This window comes from Stegostoma tigrinum, chromosome 1, assembly GCF_030684315.1.
Source record: "Stegostoma tigrinum isolate sSteTig4 chromosome 1, sSteTig4.hap1, whole genome shotgun sequence".
NCBI classification, from domain to species: Eukaryota; Metazoa; Chordata; class Chondrichthyes; order Orectolobiformes; family Stegostomatidae; genus Stegostoma; species Stegostoma tigrinum.
The window spans coordinates 155,648,934-155,673,212 of record NC_081354.1 but is presented as its reverse complement, the minus strand read 5'-3'; the positions used below and the strand labels follow the sequence as shown (position 1 = coordinate 155,673,212).

Sequence of the window (24,279 nt, the reverse complement as noted above, 5' to 3'; positions counted from 1 at the left end):
GCAGCAGATGTTGAAATTTGAATTCAGTACAAAATTTCTGGAATTAAGAATCAAACGATGGCCATGATACCATTGTTGATTGTCAGAAAAACCCATCTGGCTTACTGAAGGATATCAGCCATTTTCTGGCCTGGCGTACATGTGACTGCAGTCCCACAACAGTATAGTTGACGATTAACTGCCCTGTGAAATGGCCCAGCAAGCCACTCAATTGTATCAATCACTGTGAAGTCCCAACAAAGAAATGAAACTGGAAAGATAGCCTGACATTGACCTAGGCACAAAAAAAACAAAGACAAAAACAAAACAGCCGTGTGAAACCAGCAAAGTGCCGCTTACTAACATCTGGGTCGAGTGCCAAAACTGGGAGAGCTGCCTCACAGACTAGGCAAGCAACAGCCTGACATTGTCTGTAAGGTATGATTCTGTGACTATGACTATGTCCCACTATCACCATCCCTGGGTATGTCCTGTCCCGCCAGCAGGGCAGAGCCAGCAGATGTGATAACATATGCTAGCTGGCTTAACAGAGGTGTTCTTTTAAATAGAACAAACAACTGTAGATGTTGAAAATTTCTGAAACAAAAAAGTGCTGGAAAAGTACAAATGCTGCCAGACCTGCTGAAGAGAGAGAAACAGAGTTGACCTTTCAAGTTCAGTGACCCTTCTTCACAACTGCTGACTTTCTCCAGCTTTTCTGTTTTTGTTTCAGTTTTTCCTGTTACCTGCTTTCCAAGCTGGAAAGTTTAGTTAACTCTGCTTCCAGTTTTTTTCACTTCTCATTGTCCGTCTCCAGCTCATTCCTTTCTTCCCCTTGATTTGACCATAAGTTATAGGTGCAAACTTAGGCCATTTGGTTCCTCGCTCAACCATTCAATGAGGTCATGGCTGATCGATTAATCCTCACCTCCACTTTCTTGCCTTATCCCCCAAAACCCCTAAATCTCTTACTGATTAAGAACTTGTCTATTTCAGCCATGAATATTCCTAATGACCCAGCCTCAGAAGCCCTCTGCAGGAAAGAATTCCACAAAACGCTATTGGAAGAAACTTGTTCTTGTGCAACTTTGAGATTATGCCGTCTGATTCTTGATCCTCCCAAACAGGAAGCAACATCTCCATTATCTACCCTACCAAGCCCTTTTATGTTTCAATAAAGTTGCCTCTTATTCTTCTAAACTCCAACAAATACAGGCCTTAACAGTTGGATAATTAACTGAAAATGAGCAATTTGCAGGGTGTCAAAAAAAAATCTAGTCCTGCATATGACAAACTGCTCTTGGAGACAGCCAGCACAGGAATAAAGTTCTGAATTGTTTCCTTGGATGATTTTCTAGCTTTGTTTTCAGGGATAGGCTATCAACCAAATTTATTTTGCGCTAAATGAATTTCTTTTGTTACTATTGCTACGTGTTCTCTTTCTGCTCCAACTGTAAGATCTGTATTTCATTCTTCCAGATACTTTATCTGTGTGTTGTCTGTTTGTATCGTGCAATTTCCTATATTAGTATTTCTAATATATGTGACCTTTTTCCCCTCATTGGTTGTCAGGACTTTTGTGTCTGTCCTATTTCTCACACAACCTGAAAGCAGTGAGGTTTGGCTGAATTCGTGCCAGAAATCTTCAGGCCAGAGCCAAACAAATAGGGAGACGGCTGTCACTCATGAGCATGGCCATTAGTAAAGATTCAGTGCTTTTGAAGCTGCATATCTGGGATCTTGTCTTCAGCTGTTACGTGAATCAGCTGCAGAATGTAACCCTTTTTCTGTTGTCGATCTAGTAAATCACCAGTGCCTGTGGGCAGCAGTGGAGAAGATTTCTTCGAAGCTTCCAACCCTGCTGTGACTGAAGATGTGTATGAGGATCTTTTCAATTCTGGCCATCAGGTTAGTGTCAGACTGTTTTCTGTTCAAGTATAGGGTTATACAGTGTACATTAAAGGGAGGGATGTCAGTTTTGGGGGAATAATTTCTTGTTTGGGCGCAGTCACACAATTCCAGCTCATGGTTAAATTCAGAGTAATGCCTCTTCAGCTCCAAAAGTGCTTTTGAGCACAACGTCAGATGATTACTCCTGGTCTTTGACTGAACTGCAAATGCCCACCTTGCTGGTGTATTTTCCACTTATTTTCACAATCCTTATTGCAGTGGTAGTAGATTTCCAGCAGATTTTTATGTTGCTTCCTGAATTTCTAAACGAGCTTTCGGGTTACATGCTGGTTGAAGTAAGAATATTGAGATTTGAAATATTTTCCCAATACCACAATTACAATAGTTAGCCTAGTTCATCTTACTGTTTCCTTTATCTCCTGGATCCATGAATGGAATCACCAATTAATGATCAGCTAGGATTGACATTGTGCGTAGGGGCTCACTCCCATTGACACCTTGGAAGATTGTGGAAAGAGAACAATTAGAAGTATATTTGATAAGATTGGTGGAAAGAAAAGTAGAACCAGTGCCACATCCTGGGAGACAGTGGGACAAAATGGGTTAATTTTGACATAAGTTCAGGAAGGTCACAGAGCAGCAGCATAACCCCGTTAAATAGGTGATGTTTAGTTTTAAATAAAAGAGAAAATACTGGAGAAACTCAGTAAGTGTGGCAGCATCTGTGGAGAGCAAAACAGAGTTAATGTTTCAAGTCCAGCAAGACCCTTTCAGAACCAATTTTAATTTTGGCTCGGGCCTGTTTTGGGAGCGTGGAGTTTGACATGGGCTCTTCACTATTGTTCTGAAGGATACTCCTGAAAGAGCCTATGGTTTTGCCAGGAATGCGAGGCCCTGTTGAACTTAGTGTGTTTATGACAGAGTTCTGTTAGTGTCTAAAGTGGGTGATGGGTTGGGAAGGTTAGGGTAGTGCAGATGGCTTGCCTCATTCATTTAGCACATTTCTGTTTTGATACAATCCTGCTGATATATCTAATATCTGTATGTTTCACTAGCATCCTGATGATGTGACAATTATTGTGCGATTTTAAGTTCTTTCTTTTCAGGTCAACTGCAACATGAAGGTTGGAAGTTGTTCATATGGGGATTGGGTTGTGGGAGGAGGTGGCACTTGATTTCCCATTTCAACTTTGCCCCTCTGAGCATATAGTTTTTATAGTATTGTACTGAAGTATTGGAATGCTGTTTAAATCCCCAGCCACCTTTGACTGAACTGCAAATGCGACTCATCTGCCCACCTTACTGATCTATCTTCCACTAATTTTCACAATCCTTATTGCAATGTGGTAAATTCCCAGCAGGCTTTAATGTTGTTTCCTGAATTTCTATGTAAACCGTGTCACTTTAGCTGTTCTAGTTACTTGCTGGGTCAAGTGAGATTTGAAATATTATTCCAACACTTTAATTACACAAGTTAGTTTAGATTAGTACAGTTCTGGACTGTCTTGATTGTGAGATGAGGTATCAGTAATTAGGAAGGTGATTTAATGAGGGATTAGAAGAAATGCCTACGCTGAGAATAATTGACATGGAATTCTCTGCCAAATATAATGATTTAACATCAGTCCCAAAGTACTTGTGTAACGAAATTAGACAGTTGCTGAGAGGTAAAGGAAGATGGTCAGGTCTGGAGAGCAAGCAGGCAAATGAGCACGAAGAAGCTTTGTAACTGGAGGCCAGATGATAGACCTAATGGTCTGATTTTCTGTGACAATCAGGAAACAAGTTAGATTTAAAACAGATGTGGTGGTAACTCTCCTGGTGTTATTTATTTACGTTATTTACTTGAACCTCAAGAACCCAGAAAGCTGGATGCCATATCAATTTTGTATTAAAAAATGAATATGTAAGTCTTTGAAGCACAAGATATGAAAGGAAAACCCCAAATATTGCAAATATGAAATAAAAACTGGCAAAACAGTGAAGGTAAGGCAACTTCTGAAAGAGAAATATAGGTTCACTTTTTTAAAGCGGCTTTCTGTTACAGATGTAGGCCAGTGTTTGACACGCAAAGCAGTAAACCTTTCTTTCCAGTTTTCCCCTTTAATGTTTTGCTTTTTTAAATATTTAGCGGAACCATTCTGGTTCATCAGGAATTTCAGGAGGAAAGCATCATGGTCCAGTTGAAGCACTGAAGCAGATGCTTTTCAGCTTACAAACAGTGCAGCAGAGTTTTGATGATGATGATGCAGAAGAAAACAAAGAAATTAGAAAGGTAAAGATCTTCAGAAGTGTCTAATCTATATATCATATTTGGAATAGTGTATTCTATGTACAGACATGATCTTATTAATCCTTCTCAATTTTTTTTTGTTTAAGGATCTCTTTTCAATGGATTAGCAGTCCCCACTCTCCGATATAAACTATGGACTGGATCTCATGTATTTGTGGCCAAGTTTCAGTTGTGTTGAAAATTTTGGACTCTTTCACCACATTTTTTTCCACAATAACCTATCAAACTTGCCAATGTTGAGCTTCGTCAGTGTTGTTGGAGTTGTGCTCATCCAGACAAACGGGAGGCATTTCATCCCACTCCTGACTTATGCCTTGTATTTGATGATCAGGCTTTAGGGAGTCAGGAGATGAGTTACCAGTAGCAGATTTTCTAACCTCTGACCTGTTCTTGTCACCACTGTATTTGTGGACTGGGTTCAATTCAGTTTCTGTTTAATGGTAATCCGTAGGATATTAATAGTGGGGATTCAGTGACATCATTTCATTGAATGTTGGTGATTGATGGTTAGATTCTCTCTTGTTGTAACTGGACATTGCCTGACACTTGAGCGATGTGGTTATTACTTGCCATTTTCCCAAGCCTGGTCATTGTCCGGGTCTTGCCACATTTGGGCTTTGACTGTTTCAGTATTTGATGAGTTGTGAATGGCGCGAAACACGATCAATGACGGTTTGCTTCATTTTACTGGTGGCACAGAGTAGACTGATGAAGCAGGAATTGGCCAGCTTGAATTTATTCTGCTTTTTGCAGATTGGGCAATTTTCAAGCATGATACCTGTACTGGCACAGCTTGGCTCATGGTGCAGCCACATCTGGAGCGCATCTTCTACAGAAGGGCTACTGGACCCAAAATACTAACTCTGCTTTCTCTTCACTGATGCCACCAGACTTGTTGAGTTTCTCCAGCAATTTCCGTTTTGTCTTCTATATTATTGCTGGAATGTTATCAAAGACCATTGCAACGATATGATTCTTAAACAAAATTAGACTTGATTTTGAACAGACCATTGATTTCATTAAGCAACTAATGTGACAGCCGTGCGTTGGAGCTGAGTCGTTAGTTATTTTGTCCTGGAGTGATCCAGCTTCACTGCTCCTAATTCCACTCACTACCTGGCTCATTACTGCCTTTGATCTTAATGACTGCTAAATTATAAAGTCTCTGACCCTAATGTGTTCTTTTGCTTGGCTCAAATCACTGCAATGCAGGATTTCATTTCCTCCTGTTGTTTCAAAGTTTTAAAACCCTAGCTGCGTGTCACATTGCAGCTTCCTGATTTATTGTAAGTCAGGAAATAGGGCCTAGAAGTGAGAAGGAGGGTGAGGGGGTGGGGACAGGTCCCCTTCTCCCTCCCTTACCATCAGCTCCCTTCCTTCCAGTTCTCTTCTGGGTCCCGATCTCCTGCTCCCCCCACCCTGTGATTTGAAGCATGGTGTCAGCAAATGCAGCCTCATTGCAGCATCTACTGTTCCAGTGTAAGCCTGTTGCCTGCTTAGTTTCAAGAATTCAATGCAATTTTCATCTTAGAAGCATGTTGGTATTTCTCCCTTTGCCTCTAAAGTTGGGCAATAACAAGCAGCAAGTTCGTAGAGCTTCCTGATTTAGTAAACGTTGGCCCTGAATGTTACGAACAGATGATGTGAGTAGACAAAACTGTGCCAGTCGGAGTTCAGTGTAAGCATGTGTAAGATTATTCATTTTGGACCAAAGAAGGATAAATCCAGCTACTCTCTGGACGGTATGAAGTTAAATACAGTAGATATCCAAAGGGACGTTGGGGTCAGATCTGTAAATTGTTAAGAACAGGTGCAGAAAATAATCAAAAAGCTAATGGACTGCTGGCCTCTGGAGAGGACCGGAGTATTTGAAGTGATGCAGAAGTTATGCTGCACCAATACAAAACCCTGGTTCAATCCTACTTGGAGTACTGTGAGCAGATATGGGCACCACACATTAGGAAGGCTGTATTAGCCTTGGAGGAAGTGCAGTATAGGTTTATGTTATTGAGAGTGGTAGCTAACTTTCATGTGTAAAGTAATGAAAAGAGATAATACCAAATAGGCCCATTTTGTCTAGAATTTAGAAAATTAAGGGGTGATCTGATCAAAGTGTTCAAGATATTAACAGGAAAAGAGGGTAATAAAGATAAACTATTTCCACTGGTTGTGGATTTTCAAATTGGGACGTGGTCTGAGAATTAGGGCCAGACTGTTGAGGAGAGATATTAGGAAGGACTTTTACACACAAAAGATGTAGATGTTTGGAACTTTCTTCCACAAACCACAGTTGAAGTTAGATTAATTTTAAATCTGAGGTAGTTTGTTTGAATTAAGGGAGATGGGCCAAAGGCAGGTACATGGAGTTAGGACACAGATCAGCGATGATTTCATTGAATAATAGGATAGGCTGAAGGGGCTGAATGGACTGCTCCTGTTCCTATATACTATTCCTACATATATAAATTATTAATATGCTTGTTTCTAGTTTAGTAACTTATTCAAAATGCAAAATGTTATATTCGTATTTGCAATATATAAACAGCAAACAACACTTCACGAAAACAGGGAAGGAGTTGAAAGTGTCAGGGGACAAATGGGAAGTCCAGTCAGATCTCAGTGGATCTTCTCTATTTCAGGTTTAAACTGCACTCTGGCAAGTTACAGCTATTTGAAAGTGATGGGATGTGCATAATGAAGTTAAGATTTGGCAGGGAAACTGGCAGACAAGTATCAGGATGAGTAATTGTCAGGCGATGTTTCACATGTATTTGTGCTGGAGACTCCAGAGGAGGTGAAAGAGCGAGGGCTGTATTCCTTCACCGCGCTGCCAAACCTTACCAGGGCGTTGAACTGTTTCCTGACCGGGACCCATCTCCTTGATGACCCATTCTGTCAACTCAACTCCTCTGCAAGCTCCACCTGAGCCTGTTTACTGAGGCTGATTGACCACCTCCCACCATTTCCTGCGAGGTTCTTAAATCCCATCCAGGAGTGTCATTGAGGATCTTAGATACAAGGGCAAGGGCTTCAAAGAGAGTTAAGTAACTGAGCTTCTTACTGGCACTTGGTCTACTTCCAAACACCAATCAGTCTCTTAAAGCATTTTTAGTATGTAGTACCTGTAATTGTTGTGACATTTGCAGTGTTATATTTTTGATAAATAAATGTCTTCTTCTGAATAGATACCTGAAAATATGATATCTCAGACACTGGGCTTGGATTTTGAGGAAGCTCCTGGAAACAGATCATTACAGAGGTAATTTGGTAGGAAATATGCTCTAATCTACAGATCTAATGTTGGTTCTAGCAAGGCCATTATTAGTGGGACCAGAGCCAACCAGCTATTGGCTAATTCATTCAGTGGTACACTGTGATCTTGTATCTGACATTGGCGACCAATTAATTACTGCACATAACCATTCACTCATCACCCTTTTGCTTACGGATCTACATTGACTGTAGGTCAAGAATTTACTCACATTTTAAAAATTGTCATCCTTGTTTTCACTCCTCTCCATGCCCTTGCCTTCTCTGTGTTGTCACCCCCCAACCTTAAGACTCTCCATGATGACTTGTGTTTGGCATCTGTAATTTTAATCACACTACGTTCCAGATCATGCCTGTTGCCGAATCTCCTGGAATTCTCTTCCTAGCTTATCATCCACTTAATCTGTCTTTTTCTGACTATCTTCCAGTGCAAAGCCAAGGTCATGATCTTCTGTTTGCTTCTTGCTTTGATGTATGAAGAGATAGAGATATCTCTAGTACCTGGTTTCAGTGAAGAGTGTAGGAGGGAATGTTAGGTGCAGCAGAAGGCATACCTGGATAAAGTATCAAGTCGGTGAACTTAGAACATAGGATGACTAGCATGCCAAACAATGTAATCAGCAAGTAATTGGCATGGCTAAAAGATCGCACAAGCAACGGATAGATCTAAACTCTGCAATGCTGCAGAAGTGCCAGGATGATCCATCTTGGTCTCCTCCAGAAGTCTCCAGTATCACAAATGCTGGTCTACAGTCAATTCAATTCATGCTTTTTGATATCAGGAAATGACTGACGCCTCTGAATGTTGAAAAAGCTACGGGCCCTGACAATATTCCTTCAGTCGCACTGAAGACTTGTGCCCCAGAACAAGGCACTCCCCCAGATAATCTGTTCGAATAAAGCTACAACATAAGCTTCTACCCGACAGAGTGAAAAATTGCTTAGGTATGTCCAGTTCACAATAAGGACAAATCCAACCTAGGTAATTACTGCCCCATCCATTTATGCTCTATCATCAGTAAAGAGATGAAAGGCGTCATCAACAGTGCTATCAAGCAGCACCTGCTCAGCAGTAACCTGCTCTGTGACGCCCAGTTTGGGTTCCACTGGGACCACTCAGCTCCCGATCTCATTACAGCCTGGCTTCCAACATGGACAAAAGAGCTGAATACCAGAGGTGAGGTGTGAGTGACAGTCCTTGACATCAAGGCTACATTTGACTGGGTTTGGCATTGAGGAGTCCCAGTCATTAGGAATCAGGGGAGACCTCCACCGGTTGGAGTAACACCTGGCAGAAAGGAAGATGGTTGTGGGTGTTGGTGCTCAGTCACCTCAGCTTCAGGACATCTCTGCAGAAGTTCCTCAGGGTAAAGTCTGGAATTAGGTATCAACTGATTACAATGAAACCATTGCCGATTGTTGGAAAAACCCATCTGGTTCACTGATGTCCTTCACGGAAGAAAATCTGCTTTACTGTCCTGGTCTGGCCTACATGTGACTCCAGACCCTCAACAATGTGGCTGACTCTCAATTGCCCTCAAATGACCTAGAAAGCCAATCAGTTGTACCAATCATACAGAGTCTCAAAGAAATGGAACTGGACAGATCACCTGGCATCGACTGAGGCACTGGAAAAGACAATGGCCCTCTCAACCCTGCAAAGTCCTCCTCACTAATATTTGGAGGTTAGTACCAAAATTGGGAGAGCTGTCTCACAGACTTATCAAGCAACAGCCTGATATAGTCATACTCACAGATTCATACCTTACAAACAATGTCCCAGACAACACCATCACTGTCCCTGGATATGTCCGTCTCACCGACAGGACAGACACAGCAGAACTGACAGCACAATGGTATATAGTCAGCACTGGGAGTCCTCAACATTGACTGGATCCCATGAAGTGTATTGGCTTCAGGTTAAAATGGGCAAGGAAACCTCCTGCAATTATCACATACTGTCCTCCCTCAGTTGATGAATCAGTATTCCTCAATGTTGAACAATACTTAGAGGAAGCACTGCAGATGACAAAGGCACAAAGTATAGTCTGCGTGGGGGATTTCAATGTCCACTGCCAAGAGTGGCTCAGCAGCAGCACTACTGATTGAGCTGGTTAGGTCCTAAAGGACGTAACTGCTAGACTGGGTCTGAGGCAGATGGTGAGGGAACACATACCTGTCCTTATCCTTACCAATCTGCCTGCTGCAGATCCATCTGTCCATGACAGTATTAGTAAGAGTGACCATCGCACAGTCTTTGTGGAGATGGAGTCCCACCTTTGCATTGAGAACAGCCTGTATTGTGTTGTGTGGCACTATCACAATGCTAAATGGGACAGATTTAGAAACTGAAGACTGGGCATCCATGAGGTGCTGTGGGCCATCAAGACAGCAGCAGAATTGTACGCCAGCACAATCTGTAACCTCATGGCCAGACGTATCCCCCACTCAACCATTACCATCAAGCCAGTGGATCAGCCTTGGTTCAATGAAGAGTGCATGAGGGCATGCCAGGAACAACACCAGGCATACCTTAAGATGAGGTATCAACCTGGTCAAGTGACCAAACAGGACTACTTGCACAATAAACAGCATAGGTAAGTGATAGATAGAGCTAAGCAATCGCACAACCAATGGATCAGATCTTAGCTCTGCAGCCCTGCCACATCCAGACACTAATGGTGGTAGACAATTAAACAACTCCCTGGAGGAGGAGGGTCCACAAATATCCCCATCCTCAATGATAGAAGAGGCCAGCACATCACTGCAAAAGATAAAGCTGAAGCATTTGCAGAAATCTTCAGCCAGAAGTGCTGAGGGGATGATCCATCTCGGTCTCCTCCAGGCATCCCCAGCATTACAGATACCAGTCTTCAACCAATTCAATTCACTCCATGTGATATCAAGAAATGGTTGGAGACACTGGATACTGCAAAGGCTATGGGCCCTGACAGCATTCTGGCAATAGTACTGAAGACTTGTGCTCCAGAACTTGCCACTCCCCTGGCCAAGCTGTTCCAGCACAGTTACAACACTGGCATCTACCCAACAATGTGGACAATTTCCCACGTATGTCCTGTACACAAAAAGCAGGACAAATCCAACTCGGCCAATTACCTCCCTATCTGTCTACTCTTGATCATCAGTAAAGTGATGGAAAGTTCCATCAACAGTGCTATCAAGCAGCACCTGCTCAGAATTAAACTGCTCAGTGACGCCCAGTTTGGGTTCCACCAGGTCTGCACAGCTCCTGACCTTATCACAGGCTTGGTTCAAACATGGACAAAAGAAGTGAATACCAGAGGTGAGATGATAGTGACAGCCCTTGACATCAAGGCTACATTTGACCAAGTGTGGCATCAAGGAGTTTTAGCAAAACTGGACTCAGTGGGTATCAGGGGGCAAACTCTCCAGTGGGTTGGAGTCATACCTGACGCGTAGGAAGATGATCGTGGTTGTGGGAGGCCAGTCATCTCAGCTCCAGGACACCTCTGCAAGAGTTCCTCAGGGTAATGTCCTCAGCCCAACCATCTTCAGCTGCTTCATCAATGACCTTCTCTCCATCATAAGGTCAGAAGTGGGGATGTTTGCTGATGATTGCACAATGTTCAGCACTATTCGTGACTCCTCACACAGTGAAGCAGCCCATGTCCAAATGCAAGAAGGTCTGGACAATATCCAGGCTTTGGCTGACAAGTGACATTCTGCCCACACAAATGCCAGTCCATGACCATCACCAATAAGAGAGACAATCTAACCAATGCCCTTTAACATTTAATGGTGTTACCATCACTGAATCCCTACTATCAACACCCGGAGGGTTATCATTAGCCAGAAGCTCAACTGGACTCACCACGTAAACACAGTTGCCACAACAGCAGGCCAGAAGCTGGGAATATTGCGGCGAGTAACTCATCTCCTGACCCCTCAAAACCTGTCTACCATTTCCAAGGCATAAGTCAGGAGTGTGATGGAATACTCCCCAGCTGCCTGGGTGAGTGCAGCTCCAACAGCACTCGAAGCTTGACACCATCCAGGACAAAGCAGTCCATGCAATTGGCACTACATGCACAAGCATCCACTCCCTCCTCCACCGACGCTCAGTAGCAGCAGTATGTACTATCTACAAGACGCGCTGCAGAAATTCACCAAAGATCCTCAGACAGCACCTTCCAAACCCATGACCACTCCCATCTAGAAGGACAAGGGCAGCAGAAATATGGGAAGACCACCACCTTGAAGTTCCCATCCAAGTCACTGTCTGTCCGGATTTGGAAGAATATTGCCATTCCTTCACCGTCGCTGGGTCAGAATTTTGCCACTCCCTCCCTAATGCCATTCCCTCCCTAATACCATTCTGAGTCAACCTACAGCAGGTGGACTGCAGCGATTTGAGAAGGCAGCTCATCACCATTTTCTCAAGGACAACTATAGATGGGCAAGAAATGCTGGCCAACCACCGACACCCATATCCCACAAATGAATAGAAAAAAGAAAGCCTAACCATTTTCAACTGCTTTATCTGTTCCATGCCAATCATCATCCAGACTTAGAAATAATTTGCCATTCCTTCAGAGTCATTGGATCAATATCCCTCAGTAACGACATTGTGGATCTGCCTACTCCAAATACGCAGCAGCAGCTCGAGAAAGGAGCTCACTGCCTTCTCAATGGGCAATAAATGCTGGCCCAGCTGGTGACGCTCACATCCAGTGAGTGAATTAAAAGTAAATTATAACCCTTGGGTAAGACAGCCAAAAATAAAACATTAAAATCTAAATCAAAAATAAACTAACTGGCCACTTTTCTCATTAGCTTTGTGGAATTGTGCTTCTTGAATTAACTGAAGTATTTTCTTACAATGCGCAGTGATCCCACTCCAAAACAAATTTGTTAGCTATAAAGCAATTTCAGAACGTCACTAAAGTATGAAAAGCGTGATATGCAACTTTCTTTGTGAAAGGTCAAAATCCATAGTCTTAGCACCACCCAGATTGAAATGGATAGTATTAAATGCAAATAAAGTTAAGAAGTATTAATTAACAGTACCGAACATTGTGAAATTGACTTTTCAATGCTAACATGTTAACATAATCAAATGTTGTTTGGCTCAATTCCAATTGAAATCAATCTATTATGTCTTAGTAACAGTATATGTCACATCTGTTGAATGCAATCTAGTTCTCTTACAGGTTATGAATTCTTTTGTAAACTACTAGACTACCTCTTCAATTGAGGTGAATCACTAATCTAGCGCTGTCATTGAGGATATGAAAAGTCATCTTCAGCTATTTACTTAGGACAAATGCTCTTCCTCAAAAAGTCCTAGAGCAAATTCTTTAAATTGTAGTTTGCTTATTAAGTAGAAGCTCTTTCAGAACGTAAGATTAAATTAGATCCTCAGAAGTGCTTTACAGGCTTTTGTCTATCATTAAAATGTCTTTCGGGAATATAATTTCTAGTTATCTCTGGAAGACTTAGGGATTTTTTTCTCCTCATTGATACACTCCATTTTACATGGAGTCCAATTTAGTGATTGTAAACGCAATGGATCATGTTCAGTTTGAGCAGATTGCTGGAAGGAAATGGTATAGAGAGGAAATACAGTTTGAACTAAGTGAACAAACATCATTCACAAGTGTAAACACATATTATTCTCTCTTCACGTCCCAAAAAGGAGACCTGTGAGGCATAATCTTTACTGGACTATAAATTACATGTTATCGATTTTGTAGAGAATTGACTGCACAGAAAAGGCCATGTGGTTTATGCCAGTATCTGTATCAGTGAGTAACCTCCCAATTTATTTCATCTCATCCTAAGCACACAGCTTTCCATTTCCAATCTCCATGATGTATTTATTTAGCTGCCCTTAATGCGTCAATGCCATTCTGCGAACTGCTCCCCCAGTCATCAAACTTGTGGTTAACATTGATTAGAAACTGAACTGGATCAACTACACAAATATGTGGCTCCAAGAACAGGTCAAAGAGAAGGGACCATGCAGCACGTAACTTACCTCCTGATTCCTCAAAGCCTGTTCACTACCTGTAAGGTACAAATCAGGAATGTGATGGAATATTCCTCACTTATTTGGGTAAGTGCAGCTCCAATAACACTTCAGAAACAAAACAAAACCTGCTTGATGGTCATTCACCACTGCAAACGCCTACTGCCTCCACCATTGAGACTTCAGGGACTGCAATATGTACTTTCCTTGAGATGCGGTGCAGCATTTAGATAATGCTCTTTTGATAACACATTCCAGATCTGTGACCACTATTGTGTAGGAGGACAATTGCTTGTCCTGGGGTCATAACAATCAGCAAGTTTCTCATCAAGCCACTTACCATCCTGACTTGGATCGATTACCAATTCCTTACTGTTTCGGGGTCAAGATCCAGGATTTTCTTTCTAATATCACTTGTACCTACACCATGATGCCTGCAGCAGTTCAGGAAGGCATCTCGCCCCTACCTTCCAAGGACACTTGGTAACAAAGGTTGGCTTTCTTCCCAAAAGGAGCTACCAGAGGAAATGGTGGAAGCTGGTACAATTACAATGCTTAAAGGCATTTGGATGGGTATATGAACAGGAAGCATTTAGAGATTTGGGCCAAATGCTAGTAAATGGGACTAGATTAATTTAGGATATCTGGTTGGCATGGACAAGTTGGACTGAAAGGTCTGTTTCCATGCTGTATGTCTGTATGACTCCGTTATGTATCTGGTTCCAACATTCTCACTACATTGGGTAAAGAAGTTTCTCTTAAATTTCTTACCATATTTACCAGTACCGGTCTGATTTATAATGCTAAATCTGGACTCACCATTAGCGGAAACATATTTTATATGGCTACTCAATTAGAGGTCTTTATCCATATTAAAACTGTCTTCACTTACAGGATCAGTATCCCTTTACTCCCTACCTATTCATGTATTTGTCCAGTTGCTTTGAATGCTGCTATTGTCTGCTTCCACTACCTTCTCAGGCAGTGCGTTCCAGGCACTCACTGCCCTTTGGTGAAAAATGTGCCTTGCACATCTCTTTTAAATTCCAGCTGTCCCCCCACTCTATCTCCACACCTTGAACCTGTGTCCCCGAGTAATTTATCCCTCTACTCTCGGGGTGGGGGGGGGTACAGGTGCGAAAAAGCCTCCTACTTAACCACTCTATCCACGCCATTCACAATCTTATAAACTTCTGTCAGGTTGCCGCTCGACCTCCTGCATTTCAGTGAAAACAAACCCAATCTATCCAATCTTTCTTCATAGCTAAAATCGCCCATACCAGGCAGTATCCTGATAAACCTTTTCTGTACTCTCTCCAAAGTGTTGAATCCTCCTGGTAGTGGGGTGACCAGAACTATATGCAATATTCCAAGTGTGGCCTAACTAAAGTCCTATAAAGCTGCTATATGTCAGAATTGAAGTTATTTCTTGTGTTCAAATGCCTGACTTTATTTTTGTCTAATATCTGGGTTGTTGGCATAATTCTAGTTTCGTGACTAGGAAGAAATACATTTATCATCAATACTTGTTGATTTTTCCCCTTTAATTATAAGCTGCATTTCAAGTGCCATAGGTTTCAGAAAATTCTACATGATTGTCAACTAATATTTATTAAATTGAATGGACTTTGGGGCATGTCTAAATAATCGGTGTTTATGATTGCCTTGCATTGAGACAAATTTCAGCAAATACGTCAAGTAAATCTGCAAAATTATCTGAATAAACATTTGGCATTAAGTTGGCAAAAGGCGGGACTTTGGCAAAAGGGTAAACAAACAAACTAATTGAATGGTCTGTGTTATTCAGTAACAAAAGCAGAAATTGCTGGAAAGGTTCAGCAGGTCTGGCACCAGAGGAAGGGTCACTCAACCCGATACATTAGCTCTAATTTTTCACCGTAGATGCTGCCAGACCTGCTCAGCTTTTCTGGCTATATCTGTTTTTGTTTCTGATTTACAGCGTCTGCGGTTCCTTTTGGTTTTTCATTAGGTGTTATTCAGTAGCATTTCAGTTCACCAAACTCCTAACTGTCTATAGGTACAGCATGAAGTGTGGCAATTGTTGATTGGTTGTCTTTCTTTCGCCAGGGCATTGAACCACTTGAAACACCTGAAGGATCTTGTTGATGATATTGGTGCCAAGATGGAAAAGGAAGCATAGAGGCAGCAACGCAAATGATGAACAATTGGGGAGACTATTTCTAAAAAGCTTGTGCAATTAAATTAATTTTTTTAAAAGTTTACTTGAGATGTGCATTATCATAATGCGCTCACATGTTGGTAAAGATTTGAATTACTGACCACAGTCACATTTCCTTCCAATGGCAGAATATAAACAATTGCATTTATGAACCATAGTTGAGTCAGTTGCATTTGTTTGTGGTTTAGGCAAAGGCAAGTCTGTGTTGTTGGGCCACCAATTAGCTATGATCTTTTTGCATGTTAAAATGTCTGTAGGAGCTAAGTGGCCTAATTCTGTTCATACCGAACGCTGCACTATCAATACTTGTTACCCTTCAATTGAGATATTGAATGGAAAATCCCTCTTTTTGTTCTCATGGTTGAAGTGGAGTAAAAGTCCCATGATATTAGTTCAAGTTAGTCCTTTCTCCACCATGAAACCGATGACTTGGCCAGTAATCTTGCTGTGTCCTCATAAGATGAAGGGGAAAGTCAACAAGACAATCATGCAGCTATTCAGGATCCTGTCATTCACACTTCCTGTTGTGTTTTGTTACTTGTCCTATTACTTTCTCCTCATCCTTTTTACCGCTTAATCTGTTTTGCCGTCCACAATATCACAGACGTCCCCTTATTTATTTTTACCTCCTTTCCACTCTTTGCCTGTCTCTGTATTTCATCTCAGTAAGGAGGAAAGGTTCTGAGAGAGGGATAAATCAACCGTGGATAAACAAGAGAGTTAAGGAGGATATTAAATTGAAAGAAAAAAAAAACATGTAAGCAGGCAAAAGCTGGTGGTAGCCCCAAAGACTGGGATTAGTTCAGAATTTTGCGAAAGGGGACTAAAAAGATAACAGAAAGAAAATAAAGTATGAGGCAAACTAGTGAGGAATATAAAAACTTACAGGAAAAGCTTCTTTCTATATATTGAAAAGAAACAACAGGTCAAAGTGAACATGGACACCTTAGAAAATGAATCTGGGGAGATGATTGTGGAAAATAAGGAAATGGCAGAGGTGTTAAACAGACATTTAGTGGCAGTCTGTATGGTGGAAGATATTTTGAAAATACCATTAATACAGGGAAGGAATTAAGTACCATCACCATCACTAGAGAAGTACTATTAGACAAACTAATGGGGCTAAAGGTAGGTAAGTCCCCTGGTACTGATAACTTTCATACTAGGCTCCTAAAAGAAATAGCTACAAAGGTAGTAGTTGGTGTGAAGCTGGATGAACACGGCAGGCCAAGCAGCATTAGAGGAGTAAGAAAGCTGAAATTTCAGGTCGAGACCCTTAACGCCAGCTTTCCGGCTCCTCTGATGCTGCTTGACCTGCTGTCCTCATCCAGCTTCACACCATGTTATCTCAGATTCTCCAGCATTGGCAGTTCCTACTATCAAGATAGGATGGTTTGGGTGTAATTTTTCAAAACTCCTTAGATTCTGGAGAAGAATGAGAGAATGGGAAAACTGCCAATGTGATGCCCTATTCAAAAGGAAAGAAGGCAAGAAGTGGGTAACTATAAGCTGGTTATCCTAAGATCTATTGTTGGAAAAATGTTAGAATCAATTATTCGGGAAGTAACCGCAGGAAATTTTGAAAATCATTAGCTAATCGAGCCGGGTCAGCATGGCTTCATGAAAGGGAAATCGTTTCTTACTGATTTCTCAGAGATTTTTGTGGAAGTGTCAACCAGAGTCGATAGAGGGGAACTACTAGATGTGTTGTATTTGCAATTCCACAGGGTACTTCCAAAAAGGTTAAGTCAATGAGCCCATGGTGATGGAGGTAGTATATTGACATGGTTTAGACAATTGGCTCATGGGCAGGAAATGGCTAGTTGGGATAAGGGGTTCTTCCTCAGGTTAGTGACCTATGACCAATGGGTTCCACGGGGCTCAGTGCTGGGATTGCAATTGTTTACTATAAATCATATGAATATTATTTATATATGGACACAATGGGTTGAATATCCCCCTTACTGTAACATTCTTTGATCTTGTTTTTGAACATTCTTTATTTAGTTTTCAGATTTCTGGCAACCGCGGTATTATACTTATGTATTTGATTTTATTTATTATATTTTTCATACATGCATAAAACACTTTTGTCCACTAGGTGATGCTGTTATTCTCCAGCACCTATGTAAACTGCTGCAGATGAACAGAAATGTTTCTGTTGTTCTACAGTTTGGGGTTTTCTGTAAAGCTACTTAGTATAACTTCACAATAAGTCAACTATTGCTTCTAAATAGTGGATCAAGCAGGAAAATATGGAGATGCGAGAAATCTTTCATGCAGCGCATGATTTTGTTCTGGAGTGCACTGCCTGAAAGTGTGGTGGGTGCAGGTCCAAGCAGGGTGTCCCAGAGAGAATTGAATTATTATCTGAAAAAAGAAAGTGTGCATTTCATTCCTTTATAACTAGAAGATGGGCAGTTGCAAATTAAAAAGTGCAAAGATTATTTTGCTTTTAAGATGGTAGGAACTGCCGATGCTGGAGTATCTCAGATAACAAGGCGTAGAGCTAGATAAACACAGCTGACCAAGCAGCATCAGAGGAGCAGGAAAGCTGACGTTTCGGGGCTGCACCCTTCTTGAGAAATGGCGAAGGGGAAAGGAATTCTGAAATGAATAGAGAGAGAGGGGGAGGCAGATGGAAGATGGATAAAGGAGTAGATAGGTGGAGAGGAGACGAACAGGTCAAGGAGGTGGGGATGGAGCCTGTAAAGGAGGGCATAGGTGGGGAATTACGGTGGGGGTTTGTCAATTAAGGGAAGATGGAGAGGTCAAGGAGGCGGGGATGAGGTTGGTAGGTAGGAGGTGGGGGCGGGAATGGGCCAGTGGGGTGGGAGGAGATAGATGGGAGAAAAGATGGACAGGTCACAGATGCGGTGAGGAGCTGGGTTGGTTTTGGGATACAGTAGGGGGACGGGAGATTTTGAAGCTTGTGAAGTCCACATTGATACCATTGGGTGGCAGGGTTTCCAAGCGGAATATGAGTTGCTGTTCCTGCAACCTTCGGGTGGCATCATTATGGCACTGCAGGAGGCCCATGATGGACATGTTGTCTAAGGAATGGGAGGGGGATTGGAAATGGTTCGCGACTGGGAGGTGCAGTTGTTTATTGTGAACCGAGCGGAGGTGTTCTGCAAAGCGGTCCCCAAGCCGCCGCTTGGTTTCCCCAATGTAGAGGAAGCCACGCCAGGTTCAGCGGATGCAGTATACCACATTGGCAGATGTGCAGGTGAACATCTGCTTGATGTGGAAGGTCTTCTTGGGGCCTGGGATGGGGGTGTGGGAGGTGGTGTGGGGGCAAGTGTCGCACTTCCTGAGGTTGCAGGGGAAGGTGCTGGGTGTGGTGGGGTTGGAGGGGAGTGTGGAGCGAACAAGGGAGTCACGGAGAGATTGGTCTCTCCGGAAGGAGGACGAGGGTGGGACGGAAAAATGTCTTTGATGGTGGGGTCGGATTGTAGATGGTGGAGGATGGTGTGTTGTATCCGGAAGTTGGTGGGGTGGTATGTGAGGACGAGGGGGATTCTCTTTGGTCGGGTATTGCGAGGGCGAGGTGTGAGGGATTAGTTCAGGACGTGCGGGAGACATGGTCGAGGGTGTTCTCGACCACTGTCGGGGGTGGGGGGGGGAAGTTGCGGTCCTTGAACGACGGCATCTGGGATGTACGGGAGTGGAATGCCTCATCCTGGGAGCAGATGCGGCGGAGGTGAAGGAATTGGGAATAGGGGATGGAATTTTTGCAGGAAGGTGGGTGGTTTGCTTCAGGACGTGCTTCAGGCCATTTCTGAAGAAGGGTCTAGGCCCGAAATGTCAGCTTTTGTGCTCCTAAGATGCTGCTTGGCCTGCTGTGTTCATCCAGCCCCACACTTGGTTATCTCGTATACAGCATGATTTGCTTTGTTGTAGTCATGTGTACCGAAGTGCAGTGAAACGCTTTGTGAGTAGTACAGGCAAATCACGGTAAGGGCATACAGAGCATAAGGTGCTTAGCTACAGTGAGTCATGCAGATGACACTGCACAGAAAGTGCATAAAGCAGGATCAACGTTATTTGAAGTCAGAGAGGTCCATTCATCACTCTAATAACAGCAGAAGCTGTCCTTGAACGTGCTGGTGCATGTGTTCAAGCTTTTGCATCTTCTGCCTGATGGAAGAGGTCGTAGGAGAACATTACTGGGGTGGGAGGATTCTTTGATGACGTCGGCAGTCTTTCCGCAGAAATGAGCCGTGTAAATAGACTCCATGGATGGGAGGTTGGCTTCCTTGACGGTATGGGCTGTGCACACCACTTTCTGTAGTCAACAAAGTGTGGAGCTGGATGAACACAGCAGGCCAAGCAGCATCTCAGGAGCACAAAAGCTGACGTTTCGGGCCTAGACCCTTCATCAGAGAGGGGGATGGAGTGAGGGTTCTGGAATAAATAGGGCGAGAGGGGGAGGCGGACCAAAGATGGAGAGAAAAGAAGATAGGTGGGGAGGTAGGGAGGGGATAGGTCAGTCCAGGGAAGATGGACAGGTCAAGGAGGCGGGATGAGGTAGTCGGTAGGATATGGAGGTGTGGCTTGAGGTGGGAGGAAGGGATGGGTGAGAGGAAGAACAGGTTAGGGAGGCAGAGACAGGCTGGGCTGGTCTTGGGATGCAGTGGGTGGGGGGGAAGAGCTGGGCTGGTTGTGTGGTGCAGTGGGGGGAGGGGACGAACTGGGCTGGTTTAGGGATGCGGTGGGGGAAGGGGAGATTTTGAAGCTGGTGAAGTCCACATTGATACCATTGGGCTGCAGGGTTCCCAAGCGGAATAAGAGTTGCTGTTCCTGCAACCTTCGGGTGGCATCATTGTGGCACTGCAGGAGGCCCATGATGGACATGTCATCTAGAGAATGGGAGGGGGAGTGGAAATGGTTTGCAACTGGGAGGTGCAGTTGTTTATTGCGAACCGAGCGGAGGTGTTCTGCAAAGCGGTCCCCAAGCCTCCGCTTGGTTTCCCCAATGTAGAGGGAGCCACACCGGGTACAGTGGATGCAGTATACCACATTGGCAGATGTGCAGGTGAACCTCTGCTTAATATGGAAAGTCATCTTTGGGCCTGGGATAGGGGTGAGGGAGGAGGTGTGGGGGCAAGTGTAGCACTTCCTGCGGTTGCAGGGGAAGGTGCCGGGTGTGGTGGGGTTGGAGGGGAGTGTGGAGCGAACAAGGGAGTCATGGAGAGAGTGGAATCTCCGGAAAGCAGACAGGGGTGGGGATGGAAAATGTCTTGGGTGGTGGGGTCGGATTGTAGATGGCGGAAGTGTCGGAGGATGATGCGTTGTATCCGGAGGTTGGTGGGGTGGTGTGTGAGAACGAGGGGGATCCTCTTTGGGCGGTTGAGGCGGGGGCGGGGTGTGAGGGATGTGTTGCGGGAAATGCGGGAGATGCAGTCAAGGGCGTTCTCGACCACTGTGGGGGGAAGGTTGCGGCCCTGGAAGAACTTGGACATCTGGGATGTGCGGGAGTGGAATGCCTCATCCTGGGAGCAGACGCGGCGGAGGCGGAGGAATTATTCTCCGCAGGATCCACAGACTGAACACCCAGTTCTACTCAGCTTTAGTAGACTCCAAAAATCGTAAGTACAACAAACGCACTGGCTCCTGCCACCCACAAGAGGATTTCTGCACCTCCCAAATCCGAAGCCTGTCCCTGCCTCTCCCCCACCATACACCTGCCGCCAGTGACCATGAGGACACAGCCGGTGACCCCACCGATGACGTCACAACCGCCACCGCCGGGCACACCACTTCCGAGACCGCGGAGGCGACCGCTGCGGCAGTCACCGCCTCCACTTCCATTTATCACACCACACACACCACCCTCACCGCTGCTGCCGCCGACGGAACCCCGCCCACAGCCGACGCCGACGAAACCCCGCCCATGGCCGACATCCTCATCACTCCGCCCACAACCTCCACAGCCAGCAACCCCAGGGGAGACAGCCACACTGAGCCCTGCCGAATCTTCACCATCCCCCCAGACCTCCCACTGACTGAGGACGAACGGTCAGTCCTAAGCAAGGGCTTACCTTTGTCTCCCTCCACCCACACATCAACAAATACCAGTCACATTTGGACATAGAGCAGTTTCTCCGCGGCCTTCGCCTCCATGCTTACTTCTTCAACCGGGAGCCTAACCCTCCCTCCACTGACCCCTTCACCCGCCTCCAACACAAGTTCTCCTCCTGGACACCACCCCCAGGCCTCCTACCCTCCCTCGACCTCTTCATCTCCAACTGCCGTCAAGACATTAACCGCCTCAACCTCTCCCCCGCAGAACGGGCAGCCCTCCGCTCCCTCCGCTCCAACCCCAACCTCACCATCAAAACTGCAGACAACGGTGGCGCAGTGGTAGTATGGCGCACTGACCTCTACATCGCCAAGGCCAATTGCCAACTCTCTGACACCACCTCCTACCGGCCCCTTGATCATGACCCCACCCCCGAGCACCAAACCATCATCTCCAACACCATTCATGACCTCATCACCTCAGGGCACCTCCCACCCACAGCCTCCAACCTCATTGTTTCCCAACCCCGCACGGCCTGTTTCTATCTCCTTCCCAAAATCCACAAACCTGCCTGCCCTGGTCGACCCATTGTCTCAGCCTGTTCCTGCCCCACCGAACTCATCTCCACCTATCTGGACTCCATTTTCTCCCCTTTGGTCCAGGAACTCCCCACCTACGTCCGTGACACCACCCACGCCCTCCACCTCCTCCAGGACTTCCAATTCCCTGGCCCCCAACACCTCATTTTCACCATGAACGTCCAGTCCCTATACACCTGTATTCCTCATGCAGATGGCCTCAAGGCCCTCCGCTTCTTCCTGTCCCGCAAGCCCGACCAGTCCCCCTCCACCGACACCCTCATCCGCCTAGTCGAACTCGTCCTCACTCTCAACAACTTCTCTTTCGATTCCTCCCACTTCCTACAGACCAAGGGGTTGGCCATGGGCACCCGCATGGGCCCCAGCTATGCCTGCCTCTTTGTAGGTTACTTGGAACAGTCCTTCTTCTGCACCTACACAGGCCCCAAACCCCACCTCTTCCTCTGTTACATTGATGACTGCATCGGCGGCACCTCTTGCTCCCCAGAGGAACTCGAACAGTTCATCCACTTCACCAACACCTTCCACCCCAAACGTAAGTTCACCTGGGCCATCTCCAGCACATCCCTCACCTTCCTGGACCTCTCAGTCTCCATCTCAGGCAACCAGCTAGTGACCGATGTCCATTTCAAGCCCACCGACTCCCACAGCTACCTAGAATACACATCCTCCCACCCACCCTCCTGCAAAAATTCCATCCCCTATTCCCAATTCCTCCGCCTCAGCCGCATCTGCTCCCAGGATGAGGCATTCCACTCCCGCACATCCCAGATGTCCAAGTTCTTCAAGGACTGCAACTTTCCCCACGCAGTGGTCGTGAACGCCCTTGACCACGTCTCCCGCATTTCCCACAACACATCCCTCACACCCCGCCCCCGCCACAACTGCCCCAGAGGATCCCCCTCGTTTTCACATACCACCCCACCAACCTCCGGATACAACGCATCATCCTCCGACACTTCCGCCATCTACAATCTGATCCCACCACCCTAGACATTTTTCCATCCCCACACTTGTCTGCCGTCCGAAGAGACCACTCTCTCTGTGACTCCCTTGTTCGCTCCACACTGCCCTCCAACCCCACCACACCCGGCACCTTCCCCTGCAACCGCAGGAAATGCTACACTTGCCCCCACACCTCCTCCCTCACCCCTATCCCAGGCCCCAAAATGACTTTCCATATTAAGCAGAGGTTCACCTCCACTTCTGCCAATGTGGTATACTGTATCCATTGTATGCGGTGTGGCTCCCTCTACATTGGGGAAACCAAGCGGAGGCTTGGGGACCGCTTTGCAGATCACCTCCGCTCGGTTCACAATAAACAACTGCACCTCCCAGTTGCGAGCCATTTTAACTCCCCCTCCCATTCTCTAGATGACATGTCCATCATGGGCCTCCTGCAGTGCCACAATGATGCCACCCAAAGGTTGCAGGAACAGCAACTCATATTCCGCTTGGGAACCCTGCAGCCCAATGGTATCAATGTGGACTTCACCAGTTTCAAAATCTCCCCTTCCCCCACCGCATCCCAAAACCGGCCCAGTTCGCCCCCTCCCCCCACTGCACCACACAACCAGCCCAGTTCGTCCCCTCCCCCCACTGCATCCCAAAACCAGTCCAACCTGTCTCCTCCTCCCTAACCTGTTCTTCCCCTCACCCATCCCTTCCTCCCACCTCAAGCCGCACCTCCATTTCCTACCTACTAACCTCATCCCGCTTCCTTGACCTGTCCATCTTCCCTGGACTGACCTACGTCCCCACTTATACTCTCCTCTCCACCTATCTTCTTTTCTCTCCATCTTTGGTCTGCCCCCACCCCCTCTCTCCCTGTTTATTCCAGTTCCCTCACCCCATCCCCCTCTCTGATGAAGGGTCTAGGCCTGAAACGTCAGCTTTTGTGCTCCTGAAATGCTGCTTGGCCTGCTGTGTTCATCCAGCTTCACATTTTATTATCTTGGATTCTCCAGCATCTGCAGTTCCCATTATCTCTGA

At 45.2% G+C, this 24,279-nt stretch overlaps 1 protein-coding gene across 1 annotated transcript in view; it reads left to right on the top strand.

Annotated features, from left to right (window-relative positions):
* The window catches only part of c1h18orf54 (chromosome 1 C18orf54 homolog), a 38,158-nt gene extending 21,703 nt beyond the window's left edge, over positions 1 to 16,455 (top strand). Inside the window, exons 5-8 of the mRNA XM_048558092.2 lie at positions 1,782 to 1,887; positions 4,022 to 4,165; positions 7,369 to 7,442; positions 15,552 to 16,455. Coding sequence (XP_048414049.1) covers positions 1,782 to 1,887; positions 4,022 to 4,165; positions 7,369 to 7,442; positions 15,552 to 15,624 — 397 coding nt within the window. The 3' untranslated portion in view covers positions 15,625 to 16,455. The remainder of the gene's footprint in view (positions 1 to 1,781; positions 1,888 to 4,021; positions 4,166 to 7,368; positions 7,443 to 15,551) is intronic.
* The last annotated feature ends 7,824 nt before the right edge of the window (positions 16,456 to 24,279 follow it).